The following is a 14,000-nucleotide window of genomic DNA, read 5'->3' on the forward strand; positions in this document are numbered from 1 at the left end:
ACTCATGTCCATTTTTTATTAAGACTTAAATTTTTAGAGCAATTTAAGTATCACAGCAAATTGAACAGAATATAGAGAGTTCTTATGTCCCCTGGCCCCACACATGTGTAGCTTCCCCCATCATCAACACCCCACATCAAATCAGATGGTGCATTTGTTAGAATTATTGAACCTACGCTGACACCTCATAGTTTACATAATGATACATGTTTGTCCATTCTATGGATTTCTACAAATATGTAATGGCCTGTGTGTCTTCATTATGGCATATACATGGTATTTTCACTGCCCTAGAAATTCTTTGTGCTTGCCTTGTTATCCTTCTTCCCACCCCCGAGACCCCTGACAATTACTGATCTTTTCATGTCTCCATAATTTTGCCTTTAATCAGAATGTCATGTAGTTGCAGTTGTATAGTATATTGCCTTTTCAGATGGCTTCTTTCACTTAGCAATATGCATGTCAGGTTCCTCCATGTCTTTTTATGACTTGTTTGCTCATTTCTTTTTCATGCCGAATAATATTCCATGGTCTGGATGTACCATGATTGGTTTATCCTTTTACTTGTTAAAAGATAGTTATTTACAAGTTTTAACAGTTGTGAATAAAGCTTTTGTAAACATTCGTGTGCAGGTTTTCTATGTACATACGTTTTCAACTCCGTTGATTAAATACCAAAAAGCATGTTTGCTAGAGCATATGGTAACAGTACATTTAGTTTTATAAGATACCACCCCACTGTCTTCCAAAGTGGAAGACATTTTGCATTCCTACCACCAATGAATGAGAGTTCTTGTTACTTCACATCCTCACCAGCATTTGATGCTGTGATTGTTCCAGATTTAGGTCCTTCTAATAGATGTAAGTTTGGGGCCTCTCCCATGGTGCATCGGGTTGAGCACAGCGCTGTATAGCTGTCCGCAGCCTCTGCAGCACAGGTTTGATTCCTGGCCAGCCAGGAAGATACCCACATGGCATGGCAGACCTCTCCTGTCTCACCCGCTGCTCCCCTCAGCAGTGCTTTGGGTCATCTGCCTGTTCTGCTCCCCGCTCTGTCTCTGGTGATTTCTCTCACGCTCCCACGCCTCTGGCCTGTACCCCAATTCTTGTATAATTAAATAAATCTTAAAAAATAAATAGATGTAGGTTTGTAGTAATTCTTCAAGTAGGATAGTGATATCTCATTTCAATATGCATTTCCTTGATGTAGAGCATCTTTTCATATGCTTATTTGCCATCTGTATATCTTCTCTGGTGAGGTCTTTGTTAAGGTTTTTGGCCCATCTTTAAATAGGTCATTTTCTTATTGTTAAGTGTTACAAGTTCTTTTTATATTTTAGGTAACATTTTTGATCTGGTATGCATTTGGCAAATATATTCTCCCAATTGTAGACTTACTTTCTTATCCTTTTCACATTATCTTTTTCAGAGCACAAAACTCATTAGTTTTAATGAATTAAATACTCATCAGTTTTTTCTCATAGATTGTGCCTTTAGTGTTGTATTCAAAAGATCAACACCATACCTAAGGTCTTCTAGATCTTCTATGTTATGAGGTTTATAGTTTTGAGGTTTATAGTTTTATATTTGACATATAGGTTTGCTGTCCACCTTAAGTTAATTTTTACAAAGGATATAAGGTCCCTTTCTAGATTCATTTTGTTTACGTGTTGTCCAGGTGTTCCAGCACGAATTGTTGAAGAGACTACCATTGCTCATTATGTTTCCTTTGCTCCTTTGTCAAAGATCATTTAGTTATATTGATGTGGGTCTGTTTCTTGGATCTCTAGTCTGTTCCATTGATCTATTGTCCAGTCTTCATTCAGTACAACATTGTCTTAATTATGTTGTTTTGTGGTAAGTTTTGAAGTGGAGTGGCATCAGACATTTTTCTTTATTCATTTGTGTCATAATGTTTTTGATTTGCAGAATTTCCTTTTGATTCTTTCTTAGAATGCCTCTCTCCCTACTCAGAGACCCAATATATCCTTGCACATTATCTACTTTTAAGTTAGTGTTATTGATGGACTACTGATCCACAGTTGACATATTAATCATAGTTGATTTATATTTCCTTTTTGACAATACAGAAATCTGTGTCATATCTTACTTTGTCTCTTTAGACTCTGTTATTTCTTGCCTTTTATTTTGGATGAAAGCCAGACATGATGTATTGGGTAATAGGAACTGAGATAGTTAGGTCAATTATGATAATTGGGCCAGGAGTTGGGCTGTGTTTAATGTTTGCTGTAGCGATAGATGTCAAAGGCTTCAGCTTCCTCTAGTGTCCTGTGTTTTTGTGTCTATTATTGTGCTTGAGCTTCCCTAAGAACTCCTCCTTAGGTAAAGTTTGCATCTTGTAACTCTGCTGTAATCCGCTATTTTTATACTGATATGATGGGATGGGAGGATCCTGTGGAAGCAGGAATGTGTTTAATAATCTTGTGATTAAATCTCACTTAAGTAGTGGGACTGTGTCCCTGCACTGTGACTTTCACAATTGTTTCTTAGCTTCTTTTTCTCCCTTAGGTGAGTTGGGAAGACTAGAGAGGGCTAGAGTCTTAGTAATGGGATAAGACTCTAGTAAAGTCTTTTCCCTGGAAAATAGACCTTTGTTACAGAAAATGCAGTAGGTGTGTTTCACAATGGGAAGTCTTCCTCTCTCCCTGCTAGAGACAAAAGGAAATCTCTTTTGGCTCTTCTTCATGAGATTCTGGGAGGTAAAAACCACAAAAGTGTGGAGGTCCATCTAAGATCCCTCGTCTCCTTCTCTACCTCCCCAGTTTCTCACTCTCAAGCTACTCCATATTCAGCCTCCAGCAATTCACCAAAATTGCCATTTTTAAAAGATAAACTGGGGCATAATTAAAATTTTTACTTGTTTAGGGCCTCTAGTCACTTGAGTGTAGCACTGTGCAGCTGTCCGCAGCCTCTGCAGTGCTGGTTCTATCTCCACCAGCTGCGGAGCAACCCACATGGCGCAGCAGCCCTCTCCTGTCTCTCCTGCTGCTCCCCTCAGCAGTGTATTTCAGTAGCTCTGCCTGTTCTGTTCCCCACTCTGTCTCTGGAGAATCCTCTCACCCTCCCACACATCTGGCCTGTACCCCAGTTCTTATATAAATAAATAAATCTTGAAAAAATTAAAAATTAAAAAAAAGGCTTTAAAAACATTTTTTAAGAGTTTAATTGAGAAAAATTGATTAGATTCTGTGACACCAAATAGATGTGTCCACTGACAGGAGTTCAGGGAGATACTTTTTTAGAGAAGAGGCAGAAACAAAAGAAGGGAGGAGGGGAGGGAGAGAGGAAGGAAGTTATTGACTAGCTTGAAACCAATTTGCCTGATTGTGATTGATTGTCCTTAGATTTCAATTTGGTATTGCTTAATATTTGGTTTGCTTAATATTTAATACTACTTAATATTTAATACTAGTTAAGTGTTCCTGCCAGTTTGTGGCTTCTGTTCTAGGTGGGCAAATCCACGTCTCTGGATTTCCCTATTTCCCCAGTTTCGGGGTGGCAGTTTGCTCTGTAACCTCAATTCTCTGGCAGAAGAGAAGCCATTATTTTCACTTTGTTCAGCTTTTTATTATTGTAAGGATGGGATTGAAAACTTTGAATCTTTTACATGTCAAAGCTGAAACTGGAAATCATTATGCCGATTTCGAAACTAGGGGGAAACTTTAAAAAGAGGCCCATAGATGGATGCCAAACAGGTTCTATAGATGATTTTCCCACTATTTAACAAATGGAAAAACTTATAGTTATTTGAGTGGAAAATCTGTGTATGCATCTGAGTTAGTCCTCACTTTAATTTCCTTTGATCAATCAAAGAGTGATGACACTGATAACTATGATAAGAATAAGACATATATCTAAGAGCTAGTTATATTATTATAAAATGCCAAAAGAAATGCAATGAAACATTTGAAGATTGCATCGTTTTTATTTGTTTCAACAGAAACAAATGGCTGTATTTTAACAAAAGGCTAGTAGGCTAATTAATTTTGTTGGAAAGTTCCTGTTTTGGTTCCTTGGAACCCTAAAAAGCCAGTATTGCCAAAGCAGGAGAAACTTTAGGCTTCAACCAGAATTTTTCCTTTGCTTTGATTCGTAGCTTCTAAAGGGGTAAAATAGACACAGGGTTGTCTTTTAGCAAGATAATCCTAGTACCAGTTTCAGAACCAAGAAGTTGTTTCATCTGCTGAAAGCTGTAGTCTCAGAATCTTACCTGGCTCAGAAATTTTCAATTTGGGGGTGACATAGTGAATGAAAGCTTTGAGAAGGGAACATTTCCTTTACTTGAATAAAATCCCCAAGGAATACACACAGGGTGAAAGCTGGGAAAGTCTTATTTTGGGGGGAATAAAAATTTGTCTTTGAAAGGAACACAGTGTTCAGTTAGGCAGGATACTGTGTTGTAAGATGTTAGTGCTCAGCAGCCACATGTGGTAAAACAGGGCATGCGTGACAGAAAGTTCGGGCCCCTGAGAAAGTCACTGCCAATGCCTGTTCGGGGAACCCTCTGTTGTGAGAGTGACTTTATTGCTTTTGTGTGTGTTTTTTGAGAATTTCACTTTAGTGGTGCTTTAGAGCAATGCAGAAAATAATTTCATTTTCTGCATATTAATGATGAGACTAAACAGGAGATGGAAAGAAGCAGCATGGTGATGTTAGTGAAAATCTAAGTAAGAAAAGCAGCCCTCAAGGAACAAAGCGTTCCCTGTCAGACTCTTCACACGTGTTGTCTTCCACCTGTTTTCTCCTTATTTTATCACTTCTCTCATTTTTATCATGGCATCTAAGACCGGAGACAGGTGGGGACTGAGTTCCCCCGGCTAATAACTAGAAGAGCTGGGAGTGGAATCCAAGTCTATCTCACTCCACTGTCTATACTGCGGGTCCAATGACCCCAAGCCACCTGCACCTTTTCGTCTAGAGATGCTTTCGCTCACTGCTCACCCTCTGGAGCAGTTTGTGTTCTGAATGATTAAAGTTTGTGGAGAAAAGTGCATCTAAGCCCGTAGGTTATCAGGCATCAGACCTGAACTTACAAGTTTCCAGCAATAAATATTCACAAGGACCTCCCAGATGACAGCACCATGCATCATGCTTGTTCCAAATGAACTTTTTGAAAAACAGCATTATGGCAATAAAACATTTGGCTTCGAGGAGCTGCCCTACCAGGGCTAAGACAAATCTACCTGAGACATTAGGTAGCAGTCCCAGACTGAGCAGGAAAATGGAAATGACTCACAGTATTCCCCACTGAGGGAATTAATAATGGAGTTGGCTTTATGTGTGGGGAAGAGTTGAGAAGTCAAATAGGTGACTGGGAGGTAACCCAAGTGTTAGCTAAGCAGGAGATCCTTGGATAAAAGGACAGGGGGATGGGAGGCATGACCGGAGCCTGGCGTCCTGGTGGAAGCTGGTACGCAGGAGTGCCTCCAGGTCCTAGAGGCATGACCCCGGATAGAAATGCTCTCCGCCTCCCACACCAGCCAGAGGCCAGAGAAATAAAGAAAAGAATTTCCTCTTCTAAATGATTAAGCAGTAGTAGAAAAGAAATGGTACGGTAAGATTAGTGAGATGACCAAAGCAAGAAAATCAGCTCTAAAAGCAAAACCAGGGCCAGAGAAGCTTGGGAAACACTCTGCGGGGCCCAGCCCCCTGTGATGCAGAGCAGCACAGGAGAAGCAAAAAACTGCCTGGGAACAAACAGTCCCAGGGCTGGCACAGCAAGGTGGGCAAGTGGCCATAGAGAGGGGGCAGGGCTGCCACATGCACCGCTAGGGTCCTTTAACGCTGTTCCTAGTCCATATCCTCATAGACTCTTCCTGTCGGGCTACAGGCAAAGAAAGCAGACCCTAGGTTAGCATGGGGTGAGCCTTCACTCATGCTTGCTTGTTTGCTTTCTGAGACTGCCCATGATTTTACCTGTAGTCAGAAAATACCTATCACAGATAAGCCCTAGAAGGAATAACTCCCCTCCTATTAAATTTCATACATTTCAACACATCAATCATGTGTTGATAAAAATTCTCCCTCCCTACCTGGGCATGAAAGAATCCAAACTGGGCTGTGAAAATGTGCTCCTAAAAAGCTAAGCAGTGAGGACAGATAAAGGCAGAGGTATTCAGCTTTCTCTCTGCTTTTCTTGGCTTTCTCTCCTGAAGACTTCCCTCAGGATTGACCATAATTGGTTTTTGTTTGTTTCTGGAGAGGGGATGTATTCTACTGCTTTTTATTATGTTTATATTACTACTGAAAAGGAGAAACAGTAAGGGAAAATATTCTTTTTGGCACCAGAGCCAATGCAGAAATACTAATCAGGAGATGAAAAATATGAATTTAGTCTTCATTACAAGAGGCACAATAACTCCCCAGTAGATTATAATGAGGTATGAGGCTCTGTAATAGGCCTCGTGAAAAACCATATTCAGGCCTTTTTGAAAGGGGGTAATTCTTTTTCATGGGAGTATTTGCTCTCAGAAGCCTTTTGCAAGGCACAACATTTTTAAGCCAAGAAGTAAGAATAACAAGATAGATTGGGACACAAAGCTCATGGCAGAACTCTGGCAACCCAGTGCAATAAATGTCAGATAAGTCCAAATCCAATTTAATTCAAGCATTTAACACAAGCATATTGTGTGCAGACAACATGCAAGGCTAAAGTAGAAGATGCTGATAATGTGCCTGATCTCATGAGCTCTTCGGAAAGCAAAACTTCCATGGGTTAAACAATTAATGAGAGAATATGTCAATAAATAAATGCAACAACATACTGGACTGCAAATTTCCCTTTTCTCATTACAAGTAAGGAAGTCTCTAGGAGGTGGGGGCAGGGTATAGTCAATATTTTAGTGAAAATGATATGCTTTCAAGCATGGGCTTCTTCTTGACCCCTAGCTCAGCCAGCCTCTCTAGACTATTGCAAAATAAGTGGATATTTTTTCCATAGGAAAGAAAAAAGATTACTTCGGAAGTTAACCCCATTGTCATCTACTCTAGACCACACATGCCTGCAATTCTTTCTTCCAAGGCAAGAAGAAATGGATTTCTGCTATTTCTGCTATTACTTTCAAGACTAGCCCGAGGCTTCTACAACTTGGATCTATAACCAAGCATATAACTGGACATATAAAGGTGCCTGTGTAGTGTGCAGAGGCAGGATGAATGAGTACTGGAAACTCACAACCTGGAAGTAATCAGCATGTTTTAAGCGCACACATTTCCAGGGCCCTGAAGCATGCTGGCTTGGCACTTTTGAAATTTTCCCAGATTATCCAGCACTGTAGAATTCTCCTTTGTCTTCTTTAAGGAGGTGGTACCAGCACAGGTGGTACCCAGACCCTGTTCTCTGGAAGGTCTCCTGAGGGAGCAGAGGCTGTTTCAGGGCAAAGTCGACCTCTTGTTTAAAACTATTGAACTGGGCCACGTTGGTATTCCTTGGTCTATGCTGGTTGAAACAGTGTGTGCTAGAACAATGTGTTCTGATTTCAAGAGGAGGGGAAAAGCCTATTAGATGCCAGTGAGGTGATAAAAATGTTTAAGTTTAGTGAGTTTGTAGTCATTCTAAGTAAATCTATATCTCATCTATGATTTTCTAAAGCTTAACATTCTTTCCCTTTCTCCCTAGTGCTCTTCTTATATTAAAGCAGTAACCCACCTGAAATTTATTGCTGATAAAAAGGGAGATGGATGTTTATACATGTACATTTCTATCTGGATACATTAAGTATTTTAAATTAATCAACCGTTGTTTCCCCCATTGATTATATTTTTTAATTAGCACTAGAGGCAAAGCCTACCAATTTATTTTCAATGTAATGGCTTCTATTTGCAAAGGGTGGAGTTTCAATATAAACTGTGATAGTTTCTGCATTAGTTTTCTGTGACTGCCTCTAATAAATTACCAGAAGCTTAGTGGCTTAAAACAACACAAATTAGTAACCTTACAGTGCTATAGTTTAGAAGTTTGCTGTGGGGCTCGGTGGGCTGAAATCAAGGTGTTGACAAGTCTTCTGCAGGCTCCTGGGGGAAATCTTATCAATTGCTTTACCCTTTTCATCTTCTAGAGACTGTTCTTGTCCTTGACTTGTGCTCTTCCATCTTCAAAGCAGGCTGTATCCTGCGCACACTGCTATCTCTCTGGTTCTAACTCATTTGCCTCCCTCTTCCACCATTCCATCAGGAGACCACCTGAACACATTGAGATAATCTCCCTGTCATGTTAATTACAAGGTCACAATTCCCTTGCTAAGTAGCCTAACCTAGTCATAGGTTTTGGGATACGAACATGATGTCTTATGGAAGTGGGGGGGATTTCTTTACCTACAGTAATCTTATAAGTAAACCTGTCATCTTTCCGTATCTTCTGGAAGTGACATAATCAAATCAAGTCAAAACTTCTATGCTTTGTGTTTATGGTATGATGTTTATGGTTGTCCCAAAAGGTTGAGTATATAATTCCCCTCCATTTGGAAATGACTTTCAGAGAAATGGGGGTTTGGGTAGGACTAAGGGACTCAACTGTGTAGCTGTGTGGCAGGCCATTTTCACTGGGATTCCAAATTAGGACCTGCCTCTGAAGGGTGTTGATGATGACAGGAGCTAGATCCTAGAACTGTTCTGACAGACATAAAATCCTGAAAAGTGTACATGACGGAAGGAAGGAAGTCGGTACATGATCTGCCCCAGTGAGCCTGAGGCACTTGAGTGGGTTAAACCACCAAGAACCACCATTTAAGAATTAAAAACTTCCCTCCTAAAAATACAAATTTCAGGAAGAGAATCAACAAAGTGAGAGAGGATAAAATAGCCCATTTCCATTCTAAATCAAAACTTTATTCCTATCCCATAAGATAAATCATTTTAATCTCTGTTCATGTTTATCTTGTTTTTCTTTTCCTCTTCTCTGATGTTTGTTATGCTTTGAGTAGATATTGATTCCCTTCTCATTAAGCCTACAAACATCTAATCATTCCTGTCTGTTTGATTTTTTCATTTTTGATAATTTATATTTAAGTCTTGGCAAATTGAATGGCCTAATTTTGCCCTTTGAATGCCTATGCATTCAAGTTCCTTAGGCAGACATTATCTCTTGCTTTTTAAATTCTATTTTTGCGTTTTATAAAAATGGATGGTTCTTATTATCCCCCAACCCATAATTTTCTTTAGTGAACTTTTTGTTTAATTTTCTTTTGCTTTAACATTTTATTTTTCAGACACCTCTCATTGAACCTCACGTTCCTCTTCGTCCTGCTAACACCATTACCAAGGTAATGGGATGTAGGTGGGTTGATGAGCCTTCAGAGCTAGCTTCCTGAGTAGCCAGTGGACGTGGTCCATGTCTCAGAACACCAGCTCAGGAAACCCTGGATACATTTCCTAAAGACAATAAACATTCAGTGTTTCTGGATTCTCAGCACAAAACCGTGACACATCACACAAGTGAATAATGTAAATGTATGAGTGAGTTGTATTTTTCAAGCCAGAGTCATATTGGAAAATGATTTAAGGATTAAGGGTAAGATTAAGGAAACAGCTTTTTGTTTTTCCTTCTATAATCTCTCCTTATTTCTCTTCCCCTCCTTCTACCCAATTAAAATTCAGGTCCCATCAGAGAAGATCCTCAGAGCTGGAAAAATCTTACGAAATGCCATTCTTTCTAGAGCACCTCATATGATAAGAGACAGAAAATATCACCTAAAGACATACAGGTATGTACAATAACTCTAAAGTTTCTAGCCCCCTCAAAGTCATGATTAGTGAAATTAGAGCATCTTCTGTTTTCATCTATGAGGCAGCATTTCTTATTTATATTCCTCCAAGTTCTGCAAAGTCTAAGCTTGTCTTGAATCACTGCTTAACTTTAATTATCCTTACTATTTCCAGAAGTTATTCCTAAACTAATTTTCTTGGACATTGGTTTAATTGTGATGACTAAAAAGAAGAAAATTCTTATATTTCCATTGGTGTCTTTGAGGAAAACTGCTAGACTGAGGTCAGATTTAATTAACTTTTACTGAGCATTTATTTATTCTTGAAACCATGTACCAAGTCACTTTCCAGATGTCACCTCATTTCATCTTCACACACCCTGCTGGGTCGATGTATGGCCATTTTTTTTTCCCATATGATAAAACTAAACCTCAGAGAGATTAAATAATTTTCCTTGTTCAAGTCACAAATCTAATGCATGGTATAGCTAGAATTTAAACCAAGGTCAATCAATTTCCAGATCCAGCGATATTTTCATTCATTCATTCATTCCCAAATGTGTTAAGCACCTTTGCACCAAGCACTATTGTGAGCCACGCCCTGATATTACCGCAGTGATGTCCTTTGTGGAATTTCTAATGTAGAATTTCATTCTGGTGTGCATTATAGTAAGATTCACCACTGTATCACATCTATAATCATATAGAAAAAGGACTCAATCTAGCTATAGTATAGCTATCAATAAATTTAAGAAATGATAGAGAGAGATTGGGGCTGCATGATTTCATTGAACTTATGGGATGAGTGAACCATGGTGGATCAACTAAGGAGTCATGTCTAATCTTTAATTTTTGTTTCATCAATTCATTCAGTATTTAGGAATTAGAATGGCCTATATATAATATACAGGCCTTCACTCTCCCTGCATTCATAGTTCAGATGCATAGCCCTCTTTCAGCAAGCAGGCAGACTCTTTGATTTCACCTAGACATGACCTCAGAACCCATCAGAAATGGCATGAGTAAAAACCCATTTGATTCACATGAACCAAATTCATAAGGAACAGTGAAAAGCTCTAATACAAATTTTAAAGTCACTGTGCAGGATATTTATTTTTCAGTGGCTATCAACTGTGATAAAACCTGAAAAATTATACCTGATTCACCCTATAGCAAACCTCCAAGAATATGTGCATCACAATCATCTCTTCCCCAAGGACAGTGTTGTAAAAACATTGAAAATTCTCCCTCTTCAGGTCAGTTATTCTGCATTCCCTGCAAACTAGCACTTTTTCTGCTTGCATTTGTCATGAATCGTATATAATACCAAAACTGACAGTTTATCAGTTACATTTAGATTGTCTCTCTTTGATAGACTTTTGACAATGAGATGGGATTTGAGAAGCACTTTGGTCTAATCGGTGACATAGTTCCTCCTAGAACACACTCTTAAGACACATTGTTCATCTAGCCCTTTTAATGTTGATATTTACTAGTTAATATTTTGGGTGATTACATTGGGAAATATTCTCCTCCAGCCCTGAACATTCATTCATTTTGGAGTTTGTGATCCCTGCTATCATTTTAAGGGCAGTAAAAGTTAAAAAAAAAAAAAAAACAACTGTGTCTCATGTCCCCACTGAGATTTCAAACTCTTTTTTTTTTTTAAAGATTTATTTATGCATATAAGAACTGGGATACAGGCCAGAGGTGTAGGGGGTGAGAGGATTCACCAGAGACAGAGTGGGGAACAGAACAGGCAGAATGACTGAAATACACTGCTGAGGGGAGCAACAGGAGAGTCAGGAGAAGTCTGCTGTGCCATGTGGGTAGCTCCCTGGCCGGGAATTGAACTCACGCTTCAGTGGCTGCAAACAGCTCCATAGGCTGTGTCTTAACCCCTTGCGCCACCAGGGAGGCTCAGTTCAAACTCTTTAACTCGTTAAATGGACCTCAAATCCAGTATGGCTAAAGAACCTTTTCTTTCAAAAATTTTTATCATCTTTTTCCTTAATTTAAGATGTAATAATGCTTTCCCAAGTTGACTTGCTTTAGGAAAATTCTATTAAAATATGTCATCTTTGGTGGCAAGTAATGGAAACTAGAAGTCAGAAACCATAATCTCCTTCTTGTTCCATAGTACTAAGATTTTAAACCCCTGTATTATAGGTGTTATGTCTGTTCCACCCTATGACACAAATTAATGATCTGTTGGTAATAACCCATGGATTTAACTGGAAGCCAAAGGCGTGCTTTCTTTTTCCGGCAGGACAGCTTGTGTTCCTTGTCCCAGATCTTGTAAATTCCATCCTCCCTCCCTCCATCTCCTCATCCCATTATATCATTCCACAGCAAAGTGTTAGAGTTGACATTCCCCCAAAGGTACTATCACCCACAATGATCACTATGCTGGAGCTATGCATTTGATTCTAAAGGGATCTTTAGTGGAGAGGAGACCCCGTGATTCCACGAGCTGCCAGCAGCATGTCTCTGCCCTGTGTTGTAACTGCAGATCCTTATACCCTATGCGAGGACCCAGTTTCTTTGGGATCATCTCGATTCCATGTGCTCTCTTTGGTAAAGGGAATCCTTGAATTGAAAGCCATATGAAATTGATTGTTTATACTTTTGTGAACCTTTTTCCATTAACAAACTGTTAGATTAGAAGAGGGTTATTTTGACAGGTCCTGAGTTTGAATGTTTCATAAATAGGTGTCTCTTTGCTCTCTGAAACTCTAGTGTGAAGGTATAGGAGAAGCCCTGGAAATCTAATGGCCTTCTCAGTACATCTTTCTGTGAGATATTACAGGGTCAGACCCAAATCAGGACTTCCCAGGAGCTCTCCCATGAGTTCCTGGAATTTCAGAGTTGCTGGAATATTTGAACTGGAAATGACCGAACACCATCTTTTCCACCTGCTTTCTTTTAAAGATGAGGAAACTGAGGACTAGGAGTTGAAATGATATGAACAAAGTCATATAGCTAATAAGTAGCAGATCTGGTGCTCGATCCCATCTCTTTGCAGCTTAAACCTCTTCCCAGAGTGGCAAAGCACCAGGAAACTCCTCTACTTTAAACTAAAGAGGAGGTCCCCAGGTTCAATCTAGGCTCAGTCTACACTCCAGAGATGGTGGCACCTTAGCATAGAAGGAAGGCTTTGTGTGACTCAGACCCAGCTGCAGGCAGCCAGCTGCTCTATGACTCTGCTGTCTTTCCTCATTCTGAACATTCATCCCGAGGACTTCCAGATTCTACTTCCTCCCTTGAACCATCATGCCATGACACCTATTCTATCACCCCTTGAAGGTTTCAGTATTGCCTAATATGTATGTATGTAGTTATATGTCTCCTAACTAATGCATGTGCTTAGCCCATCCTGACCACCTTACTGCACCGGGGCAGCTGAGGGGTGAATGTGTGACTGCACAGAAAGCCAAGAGCACTTGGAGCTCTTCACATGACAGGCGCTGTAGAAGCGCTAATGCTCATTACATAGAACTTTTTTTCAATGAGATTTGCATCTCTAATTGCTTGTTTCTCCCAACACCCCTCTGAGGAAGATCAGTAGTATTACTTGAAAATATAAAGTGCTATATAATTTTGCACTTATACAGCGCCTTTCACAGAGCACCTCTGAGTATCTCACAAACATTAACTCATTCCTCACAAGGCTCAGGTGAAGGAAATCAGAGCTTTGCTTTGCCTTCATTTTACATTGAGATTTTCCAGAACTGGCTCAAGATGAGACATTCTCAGACCCCGTGATTAGCTTATCAGACCCTCTAGTGACCCTTCCTTCTCCCCTGGTTCTGCACCTTGTAATGTTCTTCTGTTTAGCCAGCTTTAGGAGGTTGTCTCAGGAGCTGAGTGATTTTATTGGTTTGCAGAAGAGGTTGAGAACCCGAGGCCATACCATGCAGTACTTTGTTTGCAGTGAGACCTCTTAGGGGGAAGAGTGCTAACTGTCTAGAAGGATCTCTCAAAAGCCAGCCTCCACCCTTCATCTGCAACAAGGTGATTCCCATATTTTGTGTCCCACCTCCTCTTAGACAATGCTGTGTGGGAACCGAGCTGGTGGATTGGATGATGCAGCAGACCCCATGTGTTCATTCCCGCACTCAGTCCGTTGGCATGTGGCAAGTCCTAGTAGAAGACGGTGTTCTCAACCATGGTAAGATGAGCCACAGTCCCTGGAAAACCCTCAAGAAATGCTAAGTGCATTTCCCTGGGTAAGTCGTTGCTGAACTCACAAATGGGCAAGAAGAATTATGAGCCCTT

General features: G+C 39.9%; 1 protein-coding gene across 12 annotated transcripts in view; it reads left to right on the forward strand.

The window, feature by feature from the left end:
* Positions 1-14,000, forward strand: part of RAPGEF4 (Rap guanine nucleotide exchange factor 4) — a 279,874-nt gene that overhangs the window by 184,716 nt on the left and 81,158 nt on the right. For 11 of the 12 annotated variants that reach the window (XM_037523555.2, XM_054699866.1, XM_037523553.2 and 8 more), the window contains 3 exons: positions 9,228-9,281; positions 9,616-9,722; positions 13,772-13,893. In XM_037523555.2, coding sequence (XP_037379452.1) covers positions 9,228-9,281; positions 9,616-9,722; positions 13,772-13,893 — 283 coding nt within the window. The remainder of the gene's footprint in view (positions 1-9,227; positions 9,282-9,615; positions 9,723-13,771; positions 13,894-14,000) is intronic. The other variant, XM_054699863.1, reaches the window with a different exon arrangement.

This window comes from Talpa occidentalis, unplaced genomic scaffold (assembly GCF_014898055.3).
Source record: "Talpa occidentalis isolate TD23 unplaced genomic scaffold, MPIMG_talOcc4v2.1 talOcc4.3, whole genome shotgun sequence".
In the NCBI taxonomy this organism is placed as follows: Eukaryota; Metazoa; Chordata; class Mammalia; order Eulipotyphla; family Talpidae; genus Talpa; species Talpa occidentalis.